This window comes from Talpa europaea (assembly GCF_964194135.1).
Source record: "Talpa europaea genome assembly, chromosome: 8".
NCBI lineage: Eukaryota > Metazoa > Chordata > Mammalia > Eulipotyphla > Talpidae > Talpa > Talpa europaea.
The window spans coordinates 32389312-32410212 of NC_140075.1; the positions used below are offsets into that span (position 1 = coordinate 32389312).

At 38.0% G+C, this 20901-nt stretch overlaps 1 protein-coding gene across 8 annotated transcripts in view; it reads left to right on the top strand.

Moving 5' to 3' along the window:
• The window catches only part of MGA (MAX dimerization protein MGA), a gene marked incomplete at both ends in the record, with an annotated part of 80310 nt that overhangs the window by 48893 nt on the left and 10516 nt on the right, over positions 1-20901 (top strand). For 2 of the 8 annotated variants that reach the window (XM_084239716.1, XM_084239715.1), the window contains 8 exons: positions 4720-4946; positions 5661-5837; positions 6451-6523; positions 8627-9144; positions 11187-11484; positions 13043-13669; positions 16833-17123; positions 17265-18778. In XM_084239716.1, the coding sequence (XP_084095842.1) occupies positions 4720-4946; positions 5661-5837; positions 6451-6523; positions 8627-9144; positions 11187-11484; positions 13043-13669; positions 16833-17123; positions 17265-18778 (3725 nt within the window). Of the gene's footprint in view, positions 1-4719; positions 4947-5660; positions 5838-6450; positions 6524-8626; positions 9145-11186; positions 11485-13042; positions 13670-16832; positions 17124-17264; positions 18782-20901 lie in introns of all 8 variants that reach the window. The other 6 variants (XM_084239717.1, XM_084239718.1, XM_084239719.1 and 3 more) reach the window with 5 other exon arrangements.

Consider the following 20901-nt stretch of genomic DNA (forward strand, 5'->3'; position numbering starts at 1 on the left):
TAGGGTCTGTATCCAAAATAAATAAAGATGTATGTAAGTTAATCTGTATCATTAAAAAATGGGCAAGTGGGCCTCCCTGGTGGTGCAAGGGGTTAAGACGCAACCTATGAAGCTATCCGCAGCCATTGTAGCGCGAGTTTGATCCCCGGCCAGGGAGCTACCCACATGGCGCAGCAGACCTCTCCTGACTTGCCCACTGCTCCCCTCAGCAGTGTATTTCGTCAGTCTGCCTGTGCTGTTCCCCACTCTGTTTCTGGTGAATCCTCTCAACCCCTGCACCTCTGGCCTGTACTCCAGCTCTTGTATGCATAAATATATAAATCTTAAAAAAAAAAGGCAAGACTTTTAGGGAAACTACATAAAGTGGAATAATGATTAACCTCTCATTCATAAATTGGGAAATGCAAACTAGTAAGATTCCACTACATGGGGCCTCCCTGATGGTGCAAGGGGTTAAGACGCAACCTATGAAGCTAACCACAGCCACTGCAGCACAAGTTTGATCCCTCGCCAGGGAGCAACCCACATGGTGCAGCAGACCTTTCCTGACTCGCCCGCTGCTCCCCTCAGCAGTGTGTTTCAGTCAGTGTATTTCTGCTTGTTCTTTTCCCCACTCTGTCTCTGGTGAATCCTCTTACCCCCCCCCCCCACACACACATTTGGCCTGTACCCCAGCTCTTGTATGTATTAAAAAAATAAAAGATTCCACAACATGCATGCTAGGTAATTATGGTCATAATTACAAACCTCTGTCGATAAATGGGAACTTGTAGACAGCTAATGGGAATGTAAGTTGGTGTAACCACTTTGGAAGATAGTTTGCAGTATCTACTAAAGTTCATGATTCATACCCATTGATATAGAAGTTTGACTCCAGAGTAACCACCAGAACAGCATTGTACAAGAATGTTTCTGGCACCATGATTCATGGCAACTAAAACCTGAAAGCAACCCCAGATATTTAATAACAGTAGAATGAATGTTCAGGAGTATGTGTAGAGTCAGTAGAGTGCCACAGTAAAAAAATGAATTGTAGGTATGTGCAACAGCATAGATGCAGTTTACAAGTACAGGGTTAAATGGGGGGAAATAAACGAAAAGTATACATCTTTGTGATTGCATTTACAGAAGCTATGAAAACTGACAAAATTAAGCTATGATGTTTAAGAACACACACTTTGGTGTTTAAAAAGGAAAGTAGGGAGGTGACTATCGTTTTTAAGTGATTCTTCCATGGAAGGGATTGTTACTGAGAAAGGGCATGCAAAGACTTCTGTGGTTTTTTGGTGATATTCCATTTCTTTATCTGTATGAGTGTTACATGGTGTATACTTTTTACTGTATATTAAGCTTGTATATACATATTTCTGCACTTTATGGGCATTTCACAACAGAAAGGTTGAAAATGCCTACAAAGAAGGGAGAGGATTATAGTACGCTGATTATTAGCAGAACCATTTTGTAGGACTTATCTAACACTGTTCATTTATGGAACAACTACTGCACACTGCTAGGTATGAGAGTACACTGCTAGATAATTCTAACCCAGTCTACCTTTAACAGGTTACTGTCAGTTTGATGAAGAAAGATATGTGTTAAGCATCAATATGCATTTATTGTAATTTAGGGGCCACAATAATGAAGGTTGCGTTATATTTCAAGCGTCATGAACAAAAAGGTTGTTAAGAAGGAAAGACAGCAGTAATGCTAGGGGACCTTGAAAGGGTAACGTATTAGGAGGCATTTAAGTAGAAATGGTGACCCTACTTCCTTGAAAGAAGTTTCACTGACTTTGGTTTCTGAATATATGCTACTCCGGTTCTCTCCTTAATCCTGTTTTTGCTACTAGCTACCTTCTTCTGGGCTTCATGTGCAGAGTAGAAGGATCTCTACTATTCCGTGAAGGAGAGCAGAGAAATGCTCTGTCTTGGATCCCAGTTTTTGTAAAGGAGGCAAGTGGACAGCGTGCTAATGGAATGTGAGGAATTGGTCCGTTTTTCTTGACCTTGTGGCGGAGTATGTCCCATTTTCACGGCCTCAGATATTGTTTCTGATGGTTGTGATTTTTATCACTTATCCTGTGTGATTATGTTGCCATCATTTTAATCTTTCATGTCCTAAATTGTGCTGAACTCTCCCCTTTCCAATTACCTCCTTTTATGAAGTCTCCCCTTTTAAAAAGATTTATTTATTTATGCATACAGGAATTGGGGTACAGGCTAGAGGTGTGGGGGGGGGGTGAGAGGATTCGCCAGAGACAGTTGGGAACAGAACAGGCAGATTGACTGAAATCCACAGCTGAGGGGAGCAGCGGGAGTGACAGGAGAGGTCTGTGTGCCATGTGGGTAGCTTCCTGGCGGGGAGCTGCAGTGGCTGCGGATAGCTTCAGATAGCTTCATAGGTTGCATCTTAACCCCTTGCACCACCAAGGAGTCCCCCTGAAGAACCTTTTTTTAATTGGACTTAAGTTGGTTTTCCGTTTATCAGTAGTTGAAACTTTACAGTTTTCTTTGATTCTCTATGAGAAATTTCTTCTGAAGTACCGTACCTTGTATTTTGTAGCTATTCCTTTTAAAAGAAAAAGATGAAAGGGGACCTTTACTTTGTACCATCTTTAGCTTGTGGAAACTTAGAAAACCCTTGAAAGATCATTTATAGGTCAAAGCCAATAGTGCTTACCCTGAAGACATTTTTTTGTGTGTGTGGTGTGATAGAATATGTTTATGCTAATTAGCTATACTAGACAATAAAGTTTTTACCAAATATGTGATAAAGCCTCTCTAAAGTACCCACCCTCACTCTGAGAGCTTATCTGGTGACCCTTTTTAAAATTGCAACACTTCCCCTCAAAATACACATTCCTACATACTATTTATTTTCCTTTTCCTACTTTTTTTTTCTTGTAAGCACTTACAATAAAGAATTCCAATAGGCTTTCCTTAATTTGTTGTTTGTTGCCTGTCTCACCTCCCTCCTCCCAATTTAAATGTTAGGGCTATCAAGGAGGATTTTTGTCAGTTTTGATCTTTATCTGCAAAATCTGACACCTAGTAGACAGTCAAGCTTTAAATATGTAAGTGAATTCCTGGGGTCTTAGAAGCCTTTGTCAGTTATGTGATCTATCGACTAGTTTATAAGTTGGCTGAGAGACTGCTAAGTAGCTAAGTAATTGGCTCAGTTACTTTGTGCCTCTGAAGATTCCCCCCTCCCTGTTTGAATCTTTCAGCCTTTATTTGATATTTTGTGATTGTACTCTGAGTGATGTTAGCCATAGGGGTTCTTTAGACAGAGTTGTTCTTTACTAGTAGGGTCTTAATATTCAGGGTGTTGGGGGGGAGGGTGTCCTGAACAAACTCCACAAATAGGTTTTATGGACCACACCCCCACCCCAGACCAGAGAGATCCAAGACACCAAGGACTACAAATCCCATAATGTCATCACCACGAAGGGAGGATTGCTGGGAACTGAGGGTGGAGTTAAGCAGCCAGGCTTGGTATGTAACCAGACATGTGGGTCTTGGGGGACCCTTGGTTTTTAGTCAGTTTTCAGCATGCTATTGGGGTCCCAGCCCAGCGGAACTGGTAGGACACATTCACCAATTTATCTCACTGAGTTACTCATTTCTTCATTTCCCTTTTTTGTAAATAAACCCCCTATTAATCTTTTTGTGTGTGCGTACAGTAGAGTCTCATCATAAGCCCCCTTTAAACATGCAAGTGAGGACCCAGTCAGGCAACCCTTTTCACATTCCTGTTGCCCTGTAACAAGGACAAATACACTTAAGAAATCACACAAGCAGTTTAATTTCTGACATTAATTGAACTAATTATTTGAATTAAGTGTGAATGCTGCTTGGTCACATTTTATGTGAATTTAGGAAACGGTTTTTGATCTTGACTTAGAAGAAGCTGCCTTATCTCTAAGGACTGACCATTAAAATGCAACATACAATTTTTGCTGCGTTGTAGCTTTTTTGTGGCAATGGGCATGGTTTCCCTTGTGAAGAGCTTCTGAATAGTATGAATTTACCTCAGGTTAATTCCGTTTTTTCCCCCTGTTGACATCTTTTTGCTTCTCTATACTGAGTTTGAACATAAAGACAAGAGTAACATCTCAGATTGACTAGATTTGATCTTGGTTCTGCCTTCTAGTCCTGGACTCTCCTGAACCTTAACTGCTGCAAGATGGGAATGGTACTACTATTTCAAGGATAATTGTAACAATGACATGAGTTAAAATATATTAAGTGCTTAGAATAGGTCATAGTAAGGTTCAATAAATAGTTGTTACTCTTAATAAAAGAAAAGATAGAAAGATAGTATTTTCAGGATAACTGAGAAGGCCTTTTCTGACCATCTTAAATATAATACCATTTGTTTACTCTTCCTTACCCACTGTATTTTTCTGTTGGGCATCTATTACTTGATATTACATGTTCATTAGTTTTCTCCTACTGGATTGTAAACTCTGAGGGTAGAAACTTTTTTTTATTCATAGCTGTGTTTTCTGGAATGCCTAAAACAGTATTTGACAAACATTTGGTCAATAGATGACTAAATTAAGCTTCATGAAGGTGAGTGAAAGTTTTTTAGTGAGTATCTGATTCTTTTGTAATGAGTTACTGCTTTTTATGAATGAGCATACTTTGTTTCCGCGGTATACCTCAGTAAACATTTGTTGCCAAAGGTTCCTAAAATCTTGTCCTCATTTTTGTTAAGCTATATGTGAAACAGAGCCTGAGCAGCCTGTTCGACATTACCCATTGTGGGTGAAAGTAGAAGGTGAAGTAGATCCAGAGCCAGTTTATATCCCAACGCCTTCTGTCATTGAGCCTATGAAACCATTGTTGTTGCCGCAACCAGAAGTATTATCTACTACTGTGAAGGGCAAACCGCTCACTGGAATTAAACCTGCACGGGCGTATACTCCCAAACCCAATCCTGTGGTAAGCGAAAGTCTTTTAAAGATAATCTTACTCTCCTTGTGTAATTGAGTAATAGGAAGGTAGTGCGTTTCGTTGCTACAAAATCATTAAGAAAATACCCTTTCATATACAATATGGAAAGGATGAGATTTAAAATAGAAGTCGATGTTATATGACTATGCGAACACTGTTGTGTTAGTCTCTTAAGTGTTTCTGACTGTTAAATATATTCAGTCTTCCCGGTTCATTAATTGAGAAAGGTTCTATAGTACCTATAGTACAGTGCTATTCAGTGTAGTCTTTGTGCCAGTACTTATCCAAAATTGTTTGTCACCAGTGACGAAATAAGTATAGAAAATGAGAGCAAGTACTTAGAAATTTAAGCAAGTTGATAAATTTTATATCTACCAAAAATATTGGGCTGGTATTTTGCTTTATGCAAGTCTCTTGTTTTCTGGTTGGAGTGGTAATGAAGCAGTGCATCCTTTACTACAGATAATTTGAGAAGCTCTATTCTGTTGTGGTCTGAAATTTCTCATAGAGAAATTTGCACCAGGAGTCAGCAGATGTGAACTGTTCTTGTACTATTTTAACTTTAAAGTTTGCATTTAACAATTTCAGCTTTTGTATTAGAAACAAAGATTAAATGGCCTTTTCCTTTTGGAGTCTAGGAGATTCCACCCCCCTCCCTTCACCCCCCAACGTATGGAATGTTTTGTCTTATGAAACTTACAGATTCGGGAAGAGGATAAGGATCCAGTCTACTTGTACTTTGAAAGTATGATGACTTGTGCCCGAGTTCGAGTATATGAAAGAAAAAAGGAGGAACAGAGACAGCCATCACCATCCCCAACCCCATCATTGCAGCAGCAGGACTCATGTCATTCTAGTCCTGAGAACTGTAGTGCAAAGGTGAATTATTGCATAATTTGTCTTTTTAACTTACAATTTGCTTTTCCTGGTATTAGAATTTGCATTACTTTCAGAATAACTCAGTAATTTTTTGTGGGATAATGAAGACTTGCATGTCATGTATGCCAATTTATTTCTCTACAAACCTCTTTTGAAGATCAGTCCCTTAGGGTTATTAAAAGTATTATGCTTTCTGATATGGGGTGATTTTTTAAAAATGTAAACATTTCTGGTTTTAATCAAGTCATGGATCATGTAATTATTAGAATTTGCCTCTTTCAACTTTTCTAAATAAATGAAGCTTATTCATTAAACATCAGTCCACTGCCTCCCCCAACTCCCCCACTTCCCTAGAATACACTAAAAAGTGCAATACAAATTATTTTCTTGGTGACTCAATCACTGTTAAGGACATTAGAGAACAGACTACTTGTTTTTGCCTGTGATTGTATAATATGATGGTAATGCAACTGTGAATGTAGATATGAAAGGTTGCCATTTCAATCTTTCTACTGTTTCAGTCTTCTTTGAGAGATTTAATGTTTATATCCTAGTCTTTCTTGATATTAAATAGGTATTAAAGTAGTTCTTTCTGTGTTATTCCCTTCCTCAGGAGCCTGAGGCTGAACACCAGTCCTTGAAACCAATCACCTGTGACCTGGAGGATGATTCTGATAAATCGCAAGGTCAGAATGCAGATTCTGATAAGTAGCAAGAGCTTATCATTTAATAATACTAATATAGGCTGGGCTATAAAAAGAAGAATCCAGAATAGGTAGGCAGTCCAGAATGTCTACCTATCCTGTTTTTAGCTTCTTCTAAATATAGAAGTGATAGATAAACCTATTATTTGGTGTACCTTATCACTCCTGGCCTGTTTTAAGAAATAAAAATTCATTTATGTTGATGTGGTACGTTGCAAGATAGATTTAGGATATGGTCAATAGTTGTTTTTTTTTTTTTTTTTTTTAAAAACTCCTTTCAAACCTCAGTGACATTGGCATCATCAGCTATTAAACTTTTCCTTTGGGCTCCCAGTAGCCATGATTGTTGGAGAAATTCAGAGGGAAGAAGGAAGGATATCACTGATTTAGTAGAGACTGATGCTAGAATTACTGTGATGGGATATGACGTCTAGGGATTATTTGTTTTTGGTTTTATTTCTTATGACTTCAGACCTTTAAACAGCAGTTTCCTAATTTTTTTTGTATGATACATGCTAAAGTAATAATGTTCCTATAACAAATTAAGATAAGTGGAGGAGACTGCTAGGGTGGAGGGAATCTACCCTCCCGAGAGCATGATCACCCTGAAGGCCAAGGGGATCTGTATCTTACAAACTTGTAACTGTAGCACAAAGAGTGGGAGACTTTGCAGTAGAAATAGAAGTGTCTAGTGAAATATTCATCTAGTTAAAACAAATATAAACACATTGATTAGTTGAGTGATCAGCATATAATATAGAAGTGGAAAAGTATCTAGAGACAAAGAAGTAATTCAGAGGTATTTGTAGCAGAAACTAAAGGTAGAGTGCACTATTATAATATTTTTTAAATGAAAGCACCATCTCTTTTTTTTTTTTTAAATTTTATTGTTATATTCCCCATACACTTGCAGCCCCCCCATTCTGACCCCAATCCCTCCCCTCCTGCCCCCGCCCCCCTAAAAGTGTCTCTGGTTCATAGTTTTTTGTTGATTTTGATTTTCACTTTCTTATAGTTATTCATTTTCCTGGTCCCTTATTTAAGTTTTCTAGATTCCTGCTATGAGTGAGACCATCCGGTATTTTTCTTTTTCTTTTTGGCTTATTTCGCTGAGCATGATCCCTTCCAGCGCCATCCATGTTGCTGCAAATTGCATGTGTTTATCTTTTTTGAATGCTGAGTAATATTCCATGGTATATATGTACCACATCTTCTTGATCCAGTCATCTATTTTTGGGCATTTGGGTTGTTTCCAAAGCTTAGCTATTGTAAACAGTGCTGCTATAAACATAGGGGTGCAGGTGAGAGCACCATCTCTTGTTGTTCTTTATGATTGAAGCTACTCTTCAGATATTACAAAACATCTTACAAGTATCTTGTTTTGCCTTTATGGATATCAGAATACTGAACTATATCAAATAAGCTTAACTTTGTTATGTGATGCTTTGTTTGCAAGATAACATGTTTTTATCTAATGGTTGGGACTTTGAGAACAATCTTTTTTTTTTTTAAAGATTTATTTATTTATTTATTTATTTATTTATTTATTTATTTATTTATTTATTTATACAAGCACTGGGTACAGCCAGAAGCGCGGGAGGGCGAGAGAATTCACCAGAGCCAGAGCGGGGAGCAGAGCAGGCAGAAGGACCGAAGTACACTGCTGAGGGGAGCAGCGGGCGGCAGGAGAGGTCTGCGCGCCATGCGGGACCCTCCTCCGGTGGCCGGGGAGCAGCCGGGGATCGAACCGGCGCTGCAGAGACTGTGGGCAACCTTGCAACCCAGCACTCAACCGCTGCGCCACCGGGGCAGCCCTTTGAGAACAATCTTTAGTGATATTCTCATTTTATTAGAGTCCAGTCAGTAGGATCATGAAGAATATTACAGCCTAATCCTAGAATTTTTCTTTTTCCTGGAAAGCTCCAAAATTGTGAGCGTTACATTACCAATGTAAGTATAGGAAAATGGGACACTGAGCAACTGTTGAATTTCTGTGCCCCTGGCAGTTTTCTTAGAACTCAGAAAAATTTTCAAAGTTAAGTATAAAATGTTGTGGTATAAAATGGTCTTTCAATTCTTTATCAGAAAAGAGCTGGAAGTCTTCCTGCAATGAAGGGGAATCCTCTTCTACCTCCTATATGCATCAGAGATCACCTGGTGGTCCCACCAAACTGATAGAAATCATCTCAGATTGCAACTGGGAGGAGGATCGGAACAAGATCTTGAGCATCTTATCTCAGCACATCAATAGCAACATGCCACAGTCACTTAAGGTGGGCAGCTTCATCATTGAGTTGGCTTCTCAGCGAAAGAGCCGGGGTGAGAAGAACCCTCCTGTTTATTCTTCTCGTGTGAAAATCTCTATGCCATCATGTCAAGACCAAGATTGTATGGCTGAGAAATCTGGATCAGAGACTCCTGATGGTCCATTATCCCCTGGGAAAATGGATGATATCTCTCCAATGCAGACAGATGCCTTGGATTCAGTGAGGGAGAGATTACATGGAGGCAAAGGTCTGCCCTTTTATGCAGGGCTTTCTCCTGCAGGGAAGCTTGTGGCCTGTAGACGTAAACCCAGTTCAAGCACATCTGGGCTTATCCAGGTGAGAATTACCTTTAATCTGGGTGTAGAGTTTTTTATACTTAGATAGCATCTTGATTTTTTTCAGAGCCCTTTGTGAGCCTTATATAATTTTTCTTCACATTTCCTGGGAACTGGGTGACAAAATCATTATCTTTTAAAGTAGACCTAAGTTAATTTTCTTTCTAGTCTTCCAGAAAGTGGTTCTTCTTAAACTTTATTGCCTGGGCTCTAGTGATAGTTTGACAACAAAGAGATTCTTTAGGGTACTTTAGGATTATTACCAGATAGCTTCAAAACAAGGTAAAATTGATTTTAAGGCAGAATAATGTTTGGAAACTTGGAGGAAATTTAGACTTAGTAAGATAGAGTTCAAATACATAATACTTTTAAAAACTGAGCCACATTTATTTCCTTCTTTGACTCATAAGTTTTGTTTTTTCAGTATAATCATTGTTTCATAGGACAAGTATATCTATCCATGCTGTTTCGTAATTCAGGCATGTTATATTAGCAGAATTACACTGGCATCTAGGATATTCTTTGGAAAGAGAAGTCAAAAAAAATTTTCTCCTTGCTTAGTGACATTAAATGCACTTTTATATCAGTAGCAAATATGTGAATATATCTGACTTACTGTTAAGATTACTTGACTTTACAAGCATGACCACATCTGGACAAGTACTGTTCCATAGTAATATTATTGATGCAGTTGATTAAAAACTTCTTAGTTGCAGTTTACTCTTGATGGTGCTATGTAACTGCTTCTGTTGGTATTTTTTTAAACTCTTCATCATGAGGAGAACAGTGTTTTCTTTTTATTTCATGTGTTGACTGATAGGAATAGAGATTTGCTTGAGACCATTTCTAGAGAGACTAGACCTCCCGAGGTACTGGCTTAGAAGTTTTGTGTTCTTTTATCTAAGACAAGTCACCGTAAAATGTCAGCTTGCATAAGCAGTGAGACCTCTGTAAACATTGAGAAAGCTGCTGAGTAGTCTTTAGAACAAGTCCCAAAGCAGCAGATTGGAGTAACTGACCTCAGAGCCATAGATTGGAAAAAATTCCATAGTAAAATTTACTTTTGGATGGAAGATCACATTTTTACCAAACGCCAGGCAGAGATATTCCTGCTCTGTCTGGGAATAAGCATAATTTTACTTAAGAATTGGAGAGTAATTTTGTGTCTTTGAAGATAGAGTGGCTTGCTGTAGCTATTCTCATCAAATCCCTATTAATTTAGAGAGTAGGAGTTTTTCTGCTTCTTTTAAATGACAGGAAAAAGGGACAGAAAAACGGTCATCTTTAGTCACCCAGCAATATGCCTTAAAGAATATAGGTAAGAATAAGAGGATTTTGTTTTCTTTCTTTTTATAAAAATTCTGCCCAAGATGGGCACACCATAAACTCTGGCAGTAGAGAAACATCTTTACCTCATTTTCGGATTCACTTTCTTTTGGCAGTTTCATGGCTAATTCTAGAATTACAGTGAGTTTCTTGTAATGTTTATCTTGAACCCAGATTTTGTCCAAGAGATGAAGACACTATCTTCAAAGCAGAGTTTTCTGAAAACTGAGATGACTTTATGGCTTAGGCATAAGCAAACTGGTAGATTCACTGTATATTTTTCAAATATGACGGATGCTTGCAAGGACTCTTAAGAAAGCTTCATTGTGCCTGCCCAATCTTGTCAGAGGTTTTGTGAAATAGTTATCCATTTCTGCTGATGATTGTTAATAGCTTAACCAGTATTGCTTATATATAAGAATTGGATGATTCCTTAGATTTGACTGTATTTTTCACTACCTAGGGTGCAGAAATTATCATTTCCTATTTTGAAACCACCAAAATGAAGGCAATGAGATTAGTTCAGAACATCAGATGACAGCATTTTTTCACTTCCTAATTACTCAGATTATCCCAGATGGAAAAAGTCCATTCCTTTTTCCTTTAAATCTGAAAAATAGACTTTTTAAACCTTGTAAAAATGAAACCCCTGTCAAGGGAGATGAGTTAGCAAGAGAATTTTATCTTTACAGAATTTCTCTTTGCCACTTGTTTCAGGTTAATGGTAAGAGTTACCCGCAGGCTAAGTTGCTATTGGGACAGATGGGGGCATTGCATCCAGCCAATAGGCTAGCTGCTTATATCACAGGCAGGTTGCGACCCTCAGTCCTGGACCTCTCAACCCTCAGTACTGTCATCTCCAAGGTAGCATCAAATGCCAAGGTGGCTGCATCCAGGAAACCACGTACCCTGTTGCCTTCAACATCCAATTCCAAATCGGCTTCCTCCTCCGGCACTACAACAAATCGCCCTGGGAAGAATCTGAAGGCATTTGTTCCGGCAAAGAGACCAATTGGTAAGTTGGACCTTATATGTGTGTTTTGGAAAGGCCTGTGATTTGGTGCTGGGTCAGTGGATACAGGTATGGAGGAGGTAAAAATTTTGGCATTATTCTTATTCTTGATGTCTCTCTTGCCTGGATATTATTTTTATTTTTATTATTATTACTACTACTACTACTTTTTTTGGTAACTTTTTTTTAAAGATTTTTTTTTTTTTAATTTATGCATACAAGAGCTGGAGTGTAGAGCAGAGGTGTGGGGAGGTGGGTTGAGAAGATTCACCAGAGACAGAGTGGGGAGCAAAACAGGCAGATCTACTGGAATACACTGCCGAGGAGAGCACTGGGTGAGACAGGCAAGGTCTGCTGTGCCATGTGGGTCACCTCCTGGCCAGGGATGGAACTCATTCTACAGTGGCTACAGATAGCTTGATAGTGCTGAGACTTTAACCCCTGTGCCACCAGGGAGGCCCTTTTTTGGTAATTCTTCTGATGATATTCAATACTAGGTAAATTGATCTTGATCAGTTTTACAGTTATTTCTCAACTTTTTGACTGGTTTTATTCATGTAGAAAAGACTTAGATTTCACTTTTGTTTCTTAAAAAGGTAAGATTCTTAAGTACTTACTTTAATTTTCCTAGGAAGACTGTTGTTTTGGTATCAATCATGTTTGTTCCTTGAGCTTAAGAAACCAAGGAGCTAGCAAAACCAAAGTGGGATGAGCAGGAATCGTATAGGCTTTAAAGTAGAAGACTTTTGTAAAACTTAATTTTAGAAACATTGCTTGATTCTATTCATCCCTGTTCTGTGAATGAAAACCTTTCTTTAACATTTCAGTACTAGTCTGTAATATATTACCTTCTTGAAAACATTAGTGTTTTAGCATTCAGAGCATATACAGTTAGTTTATTAAATTCCACTTTTTTGTTTCAGATTTATCTAGAAATGTTAAGTAAAAGTGTTGATTGCTGTATTTTATTCCTCTAATAGGAGATTGAAATTTCTGGCTGAATGCTAGTGTTGTGTGAAGAGAGAGGGATAGGCATTGTATGCCTTAAAAAGAACCCATTTTACCATTTTTTTTAAAAAAGTAGTTTTAACTGATAGTCTTTTAAAAAAGCCGTTCTATCCTGCCCTCTTTTGAAAAAATGTGGACATTCGTATCTGCCTCATAAGAAGACAATAAAGAGATGGAGATCCTGGGATGGGAGGAAGTGATAGGAACAAGTTTTAAAATTAGAATTAGGGAAAAAATCTCCTTCTTGCTTTCTTCATCTGTTTCGGATGATGAAGTTGTGTGCTGCTGTACTGTCTTTATGTCATGGCAACCTGACTATATTACATAGCCGAAAGAATCTAGTAGTAACACCCAATTGTAATTCCTTTCTTTTTAGAATTATGGGTTGAGGGAAGTGTTTATTTCTGTGAGTGGGAATTGGCCCATATAATACAGGTAGGTAGTACCTGTAAGAAATTGACCCAGTGGTGCACAATAAATGTTAATAAACACAATCACTAAGAGGATAAAATATGAGAACTGAAGATTTTGACCTGCAAATTTTTATTTGCAGCGGCTCGACCCTCTCCTGGTGGTGTGTTCACACAGTTTGTGATGAGTAAAGTTGGAGCCCTGCAGCAGAAGATACCTGGAGTTAGCACACCCCAACCCCTAACAGGGCCACAGAAGTTCAGTATCAGACCTTCTCCAGTAATGGTCGTCACACCTGTGGTTTCTTCTGAGCCAGTTCAGGTGTGCAGCCCTGTGACTGCTGCTGTCACTACTACCACCCCACAAGTGTTTTTAGAGAATGTTACTGCTGTGACACCTATGACTGCTATTTCTGACGTGGGAGCTAAAGAACCTACTTATTCTTCTGGTGCCACCATTACAGGGGTTGTTGAGGTCTCTGAAACTAATACCAGCACCCCTGTAACACCTACCCAGTCTACAGCCACTGTGAACCTTATCAAAACGACTGGGATAACTACCCCTGTGGCTTCCGTTGCTTTTCCTAAGTCTTTGGTAGCATCTTCTCCAACCATAACTCTTCCTGTTGCTTCCACTGCCTCCACCTCCATAGTCGTGGTGACCACAGCTGCATCTTCTTCCATGGTGACCACACCAACTTCATCTCTGGGCTCTGTTCCCATTATACTCTCGGGAATTGATGGGAGTCCACCAGTGAGCCAGAGACCAGGTAAGGCCTAGATGTTACTGGCTGGTTTACTGTACAGCTATTTATGTAACGTGACGGTTGTGACAGGATTATAGATCTATCAGGGAAACAGTGTAGGTTTTTCTGCTATAACATGATACATGTATTCCTGAAAACTGTTGCACTTTGCAAAACTGAACACTAAAAATAATTGAGCTTGTGGGTAATATCTGGAGAAATCACTGAAAATTTATGCAGCTTTGTAACCAGAAAACTAATAATAACAACCACAACTGGCACCTTGGTGGTAAATTAACATCCTTGACAAATGGTTTAGTAGAGCTAGAGATTCCTTAGGAGATATTTAAAATATTCAAATGTTAGCTAGAAATGCTGGCTATAGGATACTGAAATAATGTTTATGGGAGTGGAACTCGGAGCAAGTAGACACTAAACAGGAAGTACAACTTGCTGTGCGTTGAGAGCTGGGGCATGCACATGCTGAGGAGGGAGCCCAAATGTAGGCACTCCTGTTTGGGAACAGTGGTCATTTTTTTTATGGGGGCGGAATAAAATGGGAGTGGGTGGGTGGGTGAAGGAGAGAAGAGAGCTGCTGCCTATGCTGCAGCCAACCCAGATCTTCTCCTTTTCCTTGCTGAAGATTCAAATTCTAGATCCTCTTAGTAAAAATAATTTATGAATCAGCCCACTTTCCCTATACTACTGACCATTTTGTTTAATTATTATGCGTGAACTGATTGAAATAGAAAAAGGGCATTATATTTGTTTAGGACACTAGTATTTTATGTGTTTATCAACTTCTAGTTAAAATTTTTCTCTTGTTGACTTTGGTTGAGTTTGAGATGGGAATATCCTATGCTTTGGTAATTTTTCTATTTTAATTCAACCAGCAAAAGTAAATATTGTCTTTCTATACTCAAGAGGGATTAACTGTGGAAAAGAGTGAGAGTCTTTGCTGGATTTAAGGCGAAATAAATAGCCAGTAGCAGTTCCGTCTTGGTTACTGATATTTTTCCTACTAAATGTTTTTGCCTTTAGTGACATGATCCTAATTCCTGTTGATATTTTAGGAAATAAATAATTTGGGAGTTTATAAACTGATGCTTTGTTGAACTTCAGTTACTGAAAAGTGACAGTATTAAATTTTTTGTTTTCTGCTTCTCCCATAAACAAACATAAAAATGGTTAGTTTAATAACTGATGTAGGAAGTGAGGTCATTTTTGTTGAAGCTGCTTGTGTAATATTTCCTATGGAATCTCAGTGTTCATATCTTGGCATTTTAACTGACTATGTTTTCTAAACTATATGGATTTCAATCTGTAATTCTGTCACGAAACATAAAGTATCTTAACTTCTTAAAATTCATTATTTCTCAGATTCTAGTCTCTCAGAATCTACATTCAGGTAGTTTGCACTGCCTCTCATTTGTACTATTGTTGACTTAATATTCTTCCTTAGAACACTCATTTATGTATTACTTAAATGTATTTTTAAAAGGAGCAATATTATTTTAATTGGAAACCAACATTACTTGCCAAAATAGAGGCTAAATCCCATAAATAAATACACCAGGAGTAATAAAAAAAAACTTAAATTCTAGCTGACTACTGCCTATTCTTAGCATGTGACCTGCCCTCTGTTAATGAAGAAAACCTCAAAATTCTGGCTTAATATGAAAGACATCAGAAATGGTACTTCATATATAATTAATAGGATTGAAATTAGAAAGGGGGGATATCTTTGTGACATTGTGATATAGTATTTCATATTCATATGCCACCTGAAAATAGCTTCTGCAAATATCTCTTGAGGAAATACTAATGTTAATAAATTTCCTTATGTGCTCTTTTACAAATGAAACTGACTCAGACAACAGCTACTTCTAAGAAAGTGTGTGTAATTTTGTTCTAGGTTCATAAAAAGAATCTCAACTTAGGCACTTAGACATCTGTGAATTTTTCATTTGACTGCCCTTATTTTCTCTTCTTCCTCTGTCCCCGCGTTTCAGTAAACACACATTTAATATATAAAAAGCTGCTTTCATGGTCTGAATTGCAGTAATTAGGATTTTAATTACTTTCTGACACATAATTTGAGTAAAAACGTTCAGGAAATTAAGAATGTGTTAACATGTGTCTTAATTCACATAAGATAGATGGTTTTGTTTGAATTGAATACTTTTTTCCATGAACAATTTGGTTGTTGAGTTTTATCTCATTTTCAAGAGTAGTCCTGGATCTTCTACATAAATTTTGTTATTTAAATATTAGGAGCATGGCTTTCTTTTAGAAATTTAGTATGTTTGGTGGCCAGAATGCTTATTGGATAGGATCTCGTATGTTAAGTGAAAAATCTTTGTTTTGATTATTGTTAAATAAGCTCACTAATTTGAATGGTAATGTTAGATGAGTTTTATATATGCTTACTACTCTCTGTTTCTCTACCTCTTTATACCTGTCGCTAACAGTTTACCTAGGTTACTCACATTTTCCCCCATGTCTTTAGAATTTCTAAGTATCACTTCCAAACATTAAGGTGCATCTATAGACACTAGCAACAGTTTGAAATCTCTTCTAAAGCTCTTTTGAAATCCCTTCTAAAGCTTGCTTCTTGGATGTCCCACAATTTCACTCCATTTTTAGGGGGTATATTTCTTTCCCGTTTAGAAAAATAATTTCCACAAGTCTTTAAGCTTTGCTTGTTTGCCAGTGAAATTAAAAAGCCAAGAGGCTTTTTATACTTTGTGATTTTTATTCATTGACTTTATCTTGAGAATGAACTGTGATACTAAGTCACTAGTGTTAACTGTCTGAATTTTAAAGTTGAAGAGAACTTTATCATGGATGATCTCTTTAACTTTAAATGTGAATCAAGATTTAGAGAACTGCAATGTTTTTCTTTAGTCCAGAAGCATTAACTTTTTAAATGCACCACTTCACAACTGAAGCTTTCTTTTTTTTATCGTTCTTAATGTTAGGTTCTACCATGTCTGGTTAACACTTGGGTTTAAAATAAATTGTTCTCAGCCATAGAACTATTAAGTAGTATATCATAGAGGTGCAGGATTTTGCCAACTTCATAATTAAAAGTTATTGTAGAAGGCGAGATCAATCCTGTGTCATAATTTTTCTGCGTGTGTTAAAAGGAAGTTCTTATATTATGTTTCTATTTCCTGTTTTTCAGAAAATGCCCCTCAGATTCCAGTGGCTACTCCACAGATCTCTCCTAACACAGTGAAACGTGCTGGACCTCGACTGTTGTTGATTCCCGTGCAGCAAGGTTCTCCTACTCTTAGACCTGTCCCAAACACACAACTTCAGGGACATCGAATGGTCTTGCAGCCTGTTAGGAGCCCGAGTGGAATGAACTTGTTCAGGCACCCTAATGGGCAGATTGTCCAACTCCTCCCTTTACATCAGCTTCGAGGCTCTACTACTCAGCCCAACTTACAGCCTGTCATGTTTCGGAACCCAGGTAATTTTCTTCTGTGAATCATTTGACTGTGTGGCATGTTGATACAGCAGGATTGGTCTTAATCTCTTAAAGTCACCTGTGTCTAATCTTGGAAATCTTGATAGGGGCAATAATGATTTAAGCTTTTCTTTTTCTTACCAGGATCTGTGATGGGAATCCGGTTACCCACTCCTTCCAAACCTTCAGAAACACCGTCATCTTCTGCGTCATCCTCTTTCTCTGTTATGAATCCTGTAATTCAGGCTGTTGGATCTTCTCCAGCAATGAATGTTATCACTCAGGCACCGTCATTGCTTTCTTCTGGACCCAGTTTTGTGTCTCAGTCTAGTACACTGACCCTGAGGATTTCCCCTCCGGAACCACAAAGCTTTCCGAGTAAAACAGGCTCCGAAACTAAAATAGCCTGTAGCTCAGCGGGGCAGTCTGTTGGTACAGCCAGTCTTATTCCTCTCCAGTCTGGAAGTTTTGCCTTGTTACAGCTCCCGGGACAAAAACCTGTTCCCAGCTCTGTTCTTCAACATGTTGCTTCTCTTCAGATGAAGAGAGAATCCCAGAATGCAGACCAGAAAGAGGAAATGAGCTTTTTAAAAAGAGAACAGGAAAATAAAAAGACCTTACAGTCAGGAGAAGAAGCTATAGATACCGAGGCTAACAAAATGAAGCAAAACTCAGGAGCTACTGCTTCAGAAGAAACCCTGAATGATTCCTTGGAAGATGGGGGTAATCATGTAGAGGAAGAATCCCTCACAGAAGAAGATCCTGCATCTGTTAAACCTTCTGAGCGTTCCTATATTACTAGGTCACACATTGGTGAAGAATATAAAGATGTTGATGAAGAGTATGGTATTAGAAATCATAATAGTTCCAAAGAAAAACTGATTGTTCTTGATGTTAAGACCATTTCTGAAAAAACCAGTAGTACAACAGCCCAAGGTGTAAGTAATGCACAACCTAAGAAACTTGGTGATATGAAAGTGGAACAGCAGAAAGAACTAAATGATTCAGAGGAAAAATCTAATGAATTTCCACTCTTCTGTAAGGAGGAAGATGAACTTGAATTATCAAGGACCAGAGTTACGGAGCAGAAATCTAACTCTCAGCCACAGGCCAAGGAGAAGGGGTGTGATGACTCTCTGGAGAAGGACAGTGATAAGGAGAAATGGAGAAAGCACCATAAGGACCCTTTGACCCAGAAATGTGTTGAAACTGCACAAGAATGTAAGGAAGAGGCAGATGAGCAGTTAATTAAAGAAACAAAGACTTGTCAGGAAAATGCAGATATGCTTCAACAAGAACAAGGCATCTCTGATTTCCTTGGAAAAAGTGGAACTACTCTGGAGAATGCCAGAGTTCTAAAAACTGAATGTGATTCTTGGAGTAGAGTTTCTAGTCCTGCAGCCTTTTCCCTTGTTCCTAGGAGAACTACCAAAGGGAGGAGAGGGGAAGGACATTTCCAAGGCGATGTATTGCTCCCAGGAGAACAGATCCAACCCAAGCAAGAGAAGAAGGGTGGGAGAAGCAGTACTGACTTCCCTGTTTTGGATTTGGAAGAGGAGGACGAGGACGATGAGAATGAGAAAACCGATGATTCTATTGATGAGATTGTGGATGTTGTTTCTGACTACCAGAGTGAGGAGGTTGATGATGTAGAAAAGGTGGTGAGCCCATTTTTGTTGTGACTGAAACCTCAAGGATTTAAATGATTTAAATTATTAGAGACAGTAGCTTTTGCAGAAGATCACTAAGACCTGATACATTCATTTGGATGCATAGGTTTAGATCATGTTTAAATGACTTTGTAGGTTTTAGACTGTCAGTCAGGTAACATTTATTGAGCTTATATTGTTCTTTGAGACTTCTCTGCTACTCTGGAAAGGCTGGCCTAGGCCCTTAGGGAACAGATACTTGTGAATCCCTATCAGGTTGGGTTTTAGAGAAATCCTCCAAGTACTACTCCCTTTTGATTTCAGTTAGTTTCTTTGTCACTCACTATGTAAAGTGATGATAGCTTTTCTGATGCAGATAGAATCAGAATGGGTGACTGTAGACCTAGAGAATAACTTTTCTACCTGCTTTTACAGAAATGCTTTTCTTTTGGGGAAGAAAAAAAGGGAAGTACCATTTAATATTTTAGTATAATCCTGCCTTAAGTTGCTTTTAAATTATCTCCTTAGTTTAAACATTTCTACAGTGTATATTCTGATTCTGAACATTGCTCATCTTCATTTATAATGTAGCCTTTATATATTCTTTAAATTTTTCCGAAACCGTTTTCTAGATTGCCTATTTAGGATTGTATTTACTGCACTAAGTAATTTAGAGTCAGACGTAGAGCAGAGGTTGGATAAACTTTCTGTAAAGGGCTAGATTTGTAGTCTGTGTGACTTGCTGTTGTAACTACTCAGTTGCCCTTGTAGCATGAAAGCTGCCATAAACAGTAGTAAGTCAATGAGTGTGACTGTTCCGATAAAACTTTATTTGCAGAAATAGGAGGGGTGTGGTTTGCTCACCTCTGACATGGAGTTTTATGTAAATCATAGCTAGCTGCCAGTGGTGTGCTCTAAAATACCGTGTCCCTCATAAAGATCAGATAATAGACTTTCTGCACTGATTGTCATGCAGTTGGGCGCTTTAGAATTTGACTTCATTCATATTCTGTGTTAGCTGGTCTTTCTCTGTTAAAATGCCTCGCTTCCTTATGCAGATAAAACATAGCAAGAATAGTATTTTAGGACTCTAAAATGTTTGATATTCCTTTCTTGTTTATTTCTGTACCTCAATGGTCTCATTTGTAAAATGAGGATCTAGCTCTAAAATTTGATGATTATCTATGCATTTGCCTTATAGTCCAGCTATAGCATAGTCCTTCGAAAGGACAGTTATCTGTACTAGGTAGCTGGTGTTTATTCATTGAGTTTAGGAGTTATATTGTGGAACTTCTTTTAGTTTCCCATTGTGAATCATCCTGGATAAGCATCAGATCAACAGTCCAGCTTTAAAACCAGTGAAAACTATTGCTGTCAGTACTGACTTACTAGAAGCTTTAGGGCATCTTTAATCATTGAGGGTGGGATTGCGTCAATTTCCTAATAGGGAATAACATACAAGGTATACTGACCTTTTTTTAACATGAGAACATTATATGAAATGATCTTTAAAACCTAAATTCTACCTTGTATTTAGGTACGTCTTGTAACACCTCTATTTTTATGCTTATGATTAGTGTTAGAATAGTAAAAGGAAAATTGTAAATAGCCACTTTAATTTAAATCTTCCATTGTGAAGGTTTTTGCGTATTATTTACAAAGTCTGCCATTAAAACCATGCAGTAGGCAGACATTCTTCAGCTTAAATATTGTAAATACCTACTTATGTTAATATTCAGACTCTAGATTCTTTTGGCACTCTGTTGATTCAGCTTCCTTGAGTAAATGTTAATATATGTTGTTTACAGCTAATATAGATTATTTTTAATGTTCTTAAATTGGGGAATATAAATGATGGCTTGCATTTAGTGTCTTATCAGCCTTATGGAGCCTGTAAAGTGGGGGTAAGTAATTTTCCAACAAGTTTAAACATAGCATTAATAAGGTGATTGGGATGCTTCATTTGAGTGGTGACTCTCTGCTACAATAAAATTAATAGGTAAAATATTCATTGTTTAGTTTCTGGCATAGTAAACACTACTTTTAAAGGTGGACTTAAAAATAACTGCATATCCTATAACTCATACATTGTGCTATTCTGTAAAATGTACAGTGAGTTTCTGTGACAGGGG